Source organism: Panthera pardus, unplaced genomic scaffold (genome assembly GCF_024362965.1).
Source record: "Panthera pardus isolate Hobbes unplaced genomic scaffold, ASM2436296v1 HiC_scaffold_6, whole genome shotgun sequence".
Taxonomy (NCBI): domain Eukaryota; kingdom Metazoa; phylum Chordata; class Mammalia; order Carnivora; family Felidae; genus Panthera; species Panthera pardus.
In genome coordinates this window covers 121,303,644-121,312,975 of record NW_026526991.1, presented here as the reverse complement: position 1 = coordinate 121,312,975, position 9,332 = coordinate 121,303,644, and the positions used below count along the sequence as shown (strand labels likewise).

At 48.2% G+C, this 9,332-nt stretch overlaps 1 protein-coding gene across 1 annotated transcript; it reads left to right on the top strand.

The window, feature by feature from the left end:
• The first annotated feature begins 3,394 nt into the window (after positions 1–3,394).
• Positions 3,395–7,631, top strand: LOC128775013 (uncharacterized). Its single transcript, XM_053895382.1, has 2 exons — positions 3,395–4,101; positions 4,807–7,631. The coding sequence occupies exons 1-2, from the start codon at positions 3,395–3,397 to the stop codon at positions 5,192–5,194; spliced, it is 1,095 nt and encodes a 364-aa protein (XP_053751357.1). The 3' UTR covers positions 5,195–7,631.
• Positions 7,632–9,332: the final 1,701 nt, after the last annotated feature.

Below are 9,332 nucleotides of genomic sequence, written 5' to 3'. Positions count from 1 at the left end.
TGATTACTGAATTTGGTACTGTTAACTTAGCTAATAACATCTGTTCACAAGTAAATAAGGCAAAATACATAGAAGGAGAAATTGATGCCAAATAATAAGTTGACACATTTTCTGCCCAAAATAAAAAGTAATAGAAAACAGGTTTCTGTGATGCATTTGAAAGAATTTAAATTTATTTTAATTTTTCTACTGTCTATTCTATTTCTCGTTAGTAATTTTTAAATTCTTATAATGTATAATTAATGATAGCAATAAAATATTTTCATATAAGGAATATGCCAGGGGTTTCAATCAATTTTAGTTATGAAAGATCATTATGTTTATATATATAAATCCACGTGTGCATTATGAATTGAACTTATTTGAAACCCTCCTATATTTAACAAACTATGAACTTTTGGATAACAGGCACGTTTTCCCCTTCCTTCTTAATATATTAGATATAATTGTTCATCTAAGATACAGTTGATTTGTGTGTGTGTGTGGGTGGCTGTTGTTGTTTAGATTTTTATTTATATAGCCAGACTAACTTTTAAGCTTCTGGAGAGTGTATCTGTCTGATATATCACTTCTTCCAAGGGTTTCTGCAGAGCACTGTAAATCTATAATGAGAAGGAAGTATGGGCAAGTGAGTAAGAAAAATGTCCAGGAATGAATCCTTGCTAAAGACGGTGCACAACTGAATATTTCACGTTTTAACTGATTTTTATGACGTTATTTCCAAAGGGTCAGGCATGTAGGTTTCACTCACCCTGATGACCTAAATTAGGCTTGTTCCGGATTTATGAGGACTGTAAAATTGGGAAACTTTCATTAAAAAAAATTAAAACCCTCTGGATGGTTTCCCAAAGCACATCTAGCATCACTTAAGACTTTATTATTTCAGCTAGTTGGATATATCATATCTACAGCCCTAGCCAGGTCTGTAAGAGTTCTGTGACTGATGCCTAATGGAACCAATTTTCACTCTGGCAGAACAAATTCAAGTTCTAATACTAACTTGTATTCCAGTTTCCTTCGGATGCCAGGAATCAGACACTTTAAGAGGAAAATGTATCAGAGGATCTGCTTATTAAATGATGTTCCATTTATTTCATCTAAATAGCTGGCGGGAACAATTGACGAAAGTCAAATCAAAAATAGAAAATAGTTTTTTAATTACTGAATTTGCTTTATTCTTTGATTAACCTTCTTTCCCTCTTCTTCACGATCTCAATTTTCTACAAGCTTCCCCTACCTCCATTGAGGACTGCAAACCTTCTTTAAACAGGCACTCGCCCACCTACGCTAACAATCATATTACAGTCACGGTCCATTGACCGTCGCTCACGTTTTTATTACCCTGCATCTGATGAACATTGATGTACTTGGGTGTCTTCCTCTGCACTAGAAGGAAAAATAATCATTTAAATAGAATTCTAAAAGTTGGCATGTTTTGTCAATAGCTTCATTGTTCCTGTGTCCGTTCATCACATCTTGCCTGCTATTGAAATCTTTCCTTACGTTCCAGCATTATTAAAGTCAGTCATTATTAAAGTCATCTCAAAAAGAGATACCTCTGCAACTTCTAAGATACTGTCAAGTAAGGATCAGGTTTTCAATATTTCAAATTCTATTGTATTTTCAAGCTTTTGAAACAAATATAATATTCCCGCATATTTCCTAAGATGGAATTTCATGTAGACAATGATGTGACAGGAAAGATGATGTTTATCTAATGATTTTGGCATTGCCCCTAGATAACAGTGCTCCTCTAAGAAAACGAGCAATAGTTTTCTTATTATCACAACACATTAAAGTGCATATTCTGGAGTCCTACATGTCTTACGTGTGAGAGAAAAATAACTGGAAAAACAACTTAGCAATAGTTGTATTTGTATTCATCTCATTTCATTAAAATATCCTTTGGGCACGCTTTTCTTTTTTAATAACAATTACACACTATTCTACAAGATCACTGAAGGGATTATCGTATTGTTTTCGTTTTCACAAAAATCAGATTTGATTAAAGCTTCATGAAAAGACCAAAACACAAATTATTCCACAGTTCCTAATTTTCCAGCCCTTCCTTCAGTTGAAACTACTTAAGTAATTTGAACCAGATAGCTTAAGTTGCTAGAGGTAAAGCTCAGTGAATAAGCCTCTCTATCTGGAATGCGTGCACTGTTTTTAGTAATTTTCCATTAATATGAAGTAGTTTTGCCAAAATATGACTGCAAATGAGAAGCCATCATTCTGAATATTTGGAACAAGTATGGTCTTTTTTTTTTACTGGTTGACATTTGATATTAAAAAGTACTGTTCAAGTTGTTCATTAATGCTATTTTCCATTTAATCACAAAGAAATTCACAGCAAAGATAATCATTTTATTGGTCTACCAAAGATTCCTGAGGAAATGCCCACATGGTGAAGAACAAAGTAAGTCCTCAACAGTGGGCATGGATTTATGTAGATCATACATTACAGGCTGATTAGGGAAAACTCTGCTTATCACGTAGATTCTGTGTGTGTTCACGTGTAGGAAAGAACGTTTAAACCAGAAAGAGAGTGGGGGGGAAAGCTACATTCTCATAAGGAGAGTTCTCTCTCTCTCTCTCTCTCAGTAGATTTATTAATTGGGAATGGAGAGAAAGATAACTCAGTACTCCTCTCTGGTGACAAGAGGTTACCAGAAAAAAAACTCAGCCGTCACATATAATTTACTATAGAATCTCTTGTCTTAGCCTGGAAGGAATACAAACTCTGTGGCATGTGTATTTTTGTACAGATGTATACACACATGATCTCGTCTGAAATTTTGATCCTAGGTCTGCCTTAAATCGAGTCGAGCTTCACATCGGGGCTGGGTTCTGAGAAAGAACCTTCTAAAAACTTTGCTCAGCCCAGCAAATGTTTTAAAAGTGAACTAATTAATGAGCAGCATCTCTCGATTGCATAAACATGCCCCTAGAAGGACTGCCTCTCTGTATTTTGATTTTGGGAAACAAACAAACAAACCAAAGTGCTCAGGCTTTTAAGAACAAAGAAGGAAAGTCTTCATCCTTCCTTCCCTCCTCCTCCTCCACAATTCGACCAATCCATTTTTCCTGGGTTTTTCTTGTAAAATAAAGGTCGGCCTCCTCCATTCTTTTGACTTCCCTCCCTTTTCCTACCTCCACGACAAGTGTGCCTAAAAATCATTTTCAAAAATAAAATTTTTAAAAATCATTTTCTACGCAGGACGTAGGGAAGCAGACATCCACCTTCGTGGGTCTCGGCCCACCTGACCCGGACGGTCTCCCGCGTCCTCTGCTTTTCTCAAGGGTTCCCCCCAAGGGCCTCAGCACCCCCCAAGGCAGGACGCGCGGTAAATTGAGAGTTAGCTCTGGCGCCGCGCAGCGTGTCTACCGACGTATGCTTTTCCCCAGGGGAAGCTTCGAGCGTCTGCAGGTGCTCCTTCTGTTCCGCTTGGAGGTCTCCCCGGACTGGCGGCCCAAGCCCCTGCTCTTCCGGCCCCGGGCTTCGGAAGAGCCCGGACCTGGGGCCAATTTTACGACCTCCGAGCCTCCAACACCCAGGTCCCCCCACATCTGCCCTTCCGCACCAACGAGAAAGCGCGCGACGGGGTGGGCAGGCGTGGCCCGTGGAGAGGCGGGACGCTGCTGGAGATCCACGCGGGCAGAGCGTGGGGACAGCGGCACGGCGCAAGCTGCCCCCCGCGCGCCCCGCTCCAGGCCCCGAGGCGAGCAAGCGTCAGCGCGGGTCGTTGGTTTCCCTCTTCGCCAGAAAGCGAGCTTTTTGTTGAGAAAACAGAGGGAAAGAAAAGTCAGCTCGCGCGTTTGTTTTGGTTTTTCGTCTGTTTGCCTCCCAATTAAAAAGTGGCCGCCTAGGCGACAGCTTTGCGGTTTTCACAGTGTAAAACGGATTAGAGGAAAAGCTCCAGCCCCTCTCGACTTTCGCTTGCGGTTTGCAACCCCCGGGGCGGGTGTGACCCTGCGGCACCTGCCCCTGGGAGCTGTCCCCGCGGCGGCCCCACCCGCGGCCCAGCTTCCCTGGGGCGGGGCCGGACAGGGCGGAGCCAAGGCCGGGCGTCCAGGGGAAAGGAGGTTCCCAAAGTGCAGGTAAGGCTCACACCCCAGGCGGACCGCTAGTCTCCCCTCCCCCGATACCTCCTGGCGCCCCTGCCCTGGGACCTGAGCTCTCCGCGGCTCCAGGTCCTGGGGGTGCGGGAGTACGGAGGCGGCCCCCAGGGGGCCCCCTCTCCGTGACGCGGAGAGAGGGAAGAGCAAAGGAGAAGAATTTACTGCACATGGCACCGGAACCAAAGTTGGCTTGTTCGTGTCCTGCTCAGAGCTCGCAGGGTTCCCCCAAGAATGTCGAGTTCGCTGAGGGCACTTAGTTCAAGGACGATGAATTCACAGGCACACGCACATTTAGTTTAAAAGAGGAAAGAAACAAAAACTGCTCTTCTATCCTCCCCACGTTCCCGCTTTTCACTAAACAAAGAGTGGGCTGAAAACGGAGGTGGCGGGAGACGCGCAAGGAGGGGTTCCCCGCAGTCCTGTCGCTCCTCCCCGGCCTATTTGCGCCCGCAGCTGCCCACGAGTTTGCGGGGTGTGGGCGCTCCATGCGACCCTCTGACCGGCCAATCTGATCCTGAATTCTTAGATCCAGAAGACCCCTGGGCAGGTCTACTCTCGGCGATCCTTTCGTGCTAGGCTTCTGGTTTTAATAAACCAAAATAAAAGTTTGCTTTGAGATTAAAGAAACGCCGTTTTGGTCTTTCCGCCCTGAAGCGTGACTTACGCAGCCTTTTATACCTGCAGGGAAGTATCAATTGTGATTTTCCAAATCGATACCGGGGCTTCCTCGGACGAGGTGCTGCAGGTAATGGAGTCAAGGCATCAAGGAAATAGCAGCAGGGACCAACAGACTCCGACCGTTCTGGTCAGGCCCGCTTCGCGAAGGAGACTTGCGGCGGGTGGAATCACGGTTGCGGAAGAGCCGAGAGCGCGGGTGGGGGAACCAGGCTGGTTCCACCTTAAGAGACCGCGCGGCACGGCGGCTGCGGAGGCGCCAGGCACCTGCAGGAGGCGCTGCTGCCCCGCGGTTCCGCCCGCGCCGCGGCGCGCCGCCAGCCTCGCTGCTCGCGGGCCTCGGTCCCCGGAGGGGGTGGGGACGCTGGGGGAGGAAGGGAGCGAGTGCATCCGTTAGGTAAGGAACCCGAGCCCTCCCGGATTTTGAAGCGGCCTCAGTGAGGCGTTTGCTGGAGGGAGCTTTCCGTCATTCTGCCGCGAGAGGAAATGTGGGGAAGCGCCCTCCCCTGCCCCCACCGCCTGCCTTCCTGCTTCCCTCCACCTCCGCTCCCCGACCCCGACCGTGCTTCCCAGACCCTTTGTTCTCGAGGTTGGGAGCTGCTGGGTGGGGGCTCCCCGGGGAAGAGGTCCCCCTGCGCCACTCGGAAAGAAAGGGACTCTCGCCTCACCCCCCCACCCTCAGCCCTTCGCAGCTAAGTCCTCCTCGCCCCACCGCCCCTTCCTTCGCGTCCTAATGCTTCTTTCCTGCCCCGGACTCCCCCCCCCCCCAGCTCCCGAGCCTCCCGCTCCCAGGCCTCCACCGTCTGTTTGCCCGCCTCCCTTCCCACTTGGCCACCTCCAAGGTCTCTGGGAAGAGGGTGGGAGAGGCAGACGTGAGGGGGAGGAGGAACCACGTCGCCTCCGCGGCTCGGAGATTCCCCAGGGAGCCTTTTAGGCCCCGACCCCTGGGACCCGCTGCAGAGGAAGGGGTTTCCCGGCGCCGCCGCAGGCCAAAGGGACAGCCCCAGCTGGGAGGCCGCCCCCTCCGCGTGGCCGGGAGCCCAAGGGCGCACAACCCCGCCCGAGCCTTGGGGTGAGGGCCCCGCCGTGCGCGGCCTCCCCGTCGGCACCCGAGCCCCACGCTTGGAGAGAAGGGGACGCCGTTTCTCCCCAGTTGGAGAAAAGGGGACACCGTAGTTCGTGCCCTGGGAAGGCGAATTGCAAACGGACGCCCCCTTCTTCCCCTACCCACCCTCTGGGGCGCCACCCGCGTAGCTTCTCCGCCGCGCGCGACCCCGAGGGCTCCCGCGATTGTATCTTCTTGAGTACAGTTACAATTGCGCTCAGCTTAATTTCTTACTTAGGCGAAGGCGTCGCTAAGTGAAGCCAAGGGACAGGGATGCAGGGGGACAGAAGCTGGGGCAGGAGACCGAACGGAGAGGTAGGAGGACGTGGCTGGGCGGCCCAGGCGTGGACGGCCTCCCGGAGTCCCGAGTCCCGAGGCAGTTGAGGCAGGACTGCCCGGGCAGGCCCACGCCCCGGCCCGGGCAGCCGCAGCCCAGCAGCCGAGCCCTCCACGCCCTCAGCTCTGAATGAGCCTTCTCAGCGTGCCATCTACGCCCTCCGCGCGCTCGCGACCGTGGAGGGGGCTCCGGAGGAGCCGGGGCGCGAAGTAGGTTTCCCCCCCCGCCCCCCCCCCCCCCCGGGAGAAGTGGACGCGGCCTGGGGCAGTCAGCTCGGGGCTTCCTGGAATCCCCTCCGGCCTCTGGTGTGACCCTGGACCTCACTGGCTCTTCGCGCGCCGCGCCAGCAGTTCTCTGGGCAGCGGGTTCCCCGGGACACACCCCGTCCCCACCCCCGAGAGCTGGCGGCCAGCTCGGGATGCCAGGCGGCCAGGCGGGCGCCCTGCCAAATTCCGCGTTCCTCTCCAGGAGACGGGGAGTTGCGTCCCAGGCTCGGGAAAGCCCGCAGTTTGGACTTGGGACTCGCTTGCAAAGCCCCCCAAGGCGCCAGGGACGCCTCTGCAGGTTGAATTCCTGCTCCGTATCACTTCAATTTTAATTAATCTTTTAAAACACCGCTGTCACGTCGCTTGCAGAAAATTAATCAAACCTGAATCCTTGTTGCATAGCAAGAATTTCGATCCGAGTCTTTTAAAAAGGACTTGACTTTGCAAAGTCACGTCTTTTACAGTTCCCTCATTCCCCCTTTAGCAAGGGAAATATTGCAAAAGTCAAGACATGTTTGTTTGGTTCTTTCTATCTTCAAAATGAAACTTTGCTTATTTCTGATCTTTATTTTCTGTCTTTGAACAAAAAAATAACGAGATAAATTGCCTACCTCTGTTAATTCAAAATATAATTACTTTGAATGATCTTTGTTTAAGAGCCCAGATAAACTAAGATAATCTTAATTTTAATGTGACACGACCCCTATTTTTCCTTGTGAATAATGAGAATAAAGCAGTCATTAATTAATACCAAGATATCTCCATAGAAGATGGTATCTGGTCTCACCGAGAGGCTGAAACATCAGTTGTATTAGTAATTGATACTGTATAATTGAACATGAAGATAGTCGTCTATTTTTAACCTCAAAGCTCAGAGTTTATTTGGTGATTACTGAGCTCCTAATAATTAATTTTCGTTCCTTCTTGCTGCATAAATAATTTCTATGATTCCCAGTTCCCGTGCAACACAGAGGCTTCTCATTAAAATCCACCCCTCAAAATATGTGAAGCTGTATTGTGGAGCAACCCTTTCTATTTCATTACTTATATATATGCTCTATTTTTTATATCTTCCTGTTACGTTCCCCTTTGCTGTGATTTACCTACTAAAAAAAATAGAATATAACTACAACGTCTTTTGCCACAGCTTCGTCCTTCTGTATGGTAGGGGTTCAACTGAATGTATATTACTTGAGATCGCCAGTCTTTCAAGTTCCTGAGAATTGAGAATAAGTTCCAATGAAGAATGAAAAATCTTTGTAGTGAAGTTGCCATAGATTATACTCCCATCTAACACAGCCCACAGTATCTCACACTCTTCTGTGGTTAAAAATAGACTTTGCTCACACACATTCTGTTTGTCCAACCTGAATTGAAGATCTGCTCTCAACAACTTACAGGGTTAAATTTACACAACTTTTATCATTTAAAAATAGAAATCTTCTCCGAAGAAATAGAGAAGTCTTCCAAATAATAGTGGAAATTGAGACTCCACCTTTAAGGTATCTAATTATTTCTCAGCATCAATTTGCTGATGATCCCTCTTTTTTACCCAGTGGCGGAGGATTCTGCTTTTCTCATACGTGCAAAAAGCTCCCTGTGTATTTCTTCAGTATGTCTCCCCCAAATAAGTATATGTTATACCACAGAAATATTCTTAGTATCCACCCTACCAAACCTTTACACTTGACTTAAATGTCAGTGCCACTTCTAAAGTGATGAAAAGTATATCGGTTTTCCACTTTTCTTTCCCCCTTTGAACAATTAAGACTTTAGGTCAATATATGATGGAGTAATTCTCTCCTCTTGGATTTTATATTTTCCCACTATAATTTAGACTGAAATGGGATTAAAACAGGATCTAGAGTTCTAATCTTGGTTGATGTTTTGGTGTATTCACCGTAATGAGTCCTATTCCCTGGGGTCATGAAGCCCCCAATGTCAATCAAGCAAACTGATTCAGAAATGCCATTGTTCGACTCCCACGTCACTCCCCTTCCTCTCATTTTATTTAACAATACCGGAGTTCTCTGATCAGTCACTCGGAATATGAGGCATTATCTGGGGAAAATTCACAAAGTGTCTTGATCTTTCTTTGGGAGATACTGTTAAGGGGTTTCCGCAAAGCAGAAAGTGCTTGTTTATATTTCTGTCTTCGGACCGCACTACAGCTCGAAGGAACCAATGAATACCGCTCGAAAGAAAATCATACCGTAAATCCGTCAAAAATTAATTCGTCCAGTTGAATGTTACATTTCTGTTTTCGTGTTTGAAGCACCCTGACTTAGCACCGGTGGAGAAGTATGACCAGGTCTGGGTCCAGTTGGCATGCCCTCACTTTCAACCCCGTCTGTTTTACCCCATTTAGTGATACTAAGGTATTTAGTCTGCACTAGTTAACCAGGAATTTACTTGGGGGCGAGGAAGAGCCAACCTTTGCCCCGGGAGCTCTACCCAGACCACTCAGACACGTCCGGGAGTCTCGGCAACTCGCCTTTCCCATCCGCAACCCTGGGTCATCTCTGCTTGGGTCCCGGCTCCGGGACAATCCCCAAAGCCAAAGGCGTTAAGTGTGTTACTCGCCCTGAACAGCCCAAATTAATAATCAACTTAACTCGTGGAGGCCTCGAGCCTTCATGCAGAGTTCCCTGAAGGTTCCCAGAGCCGAGCCCGGCTCCTGCGAGGACTTCCTCGTAGGGAGAGGCCGGCGTGCAGGGACGGTTTCAGGGGGAAAAGCTGTCGTTTGCGTCTTTCACTTGGAGGGCTGTGGGGAAGGAGGCGGGAACCCACCCTCCCGTTAGGAGTTCCCACAAGGGATTCAGCCAGA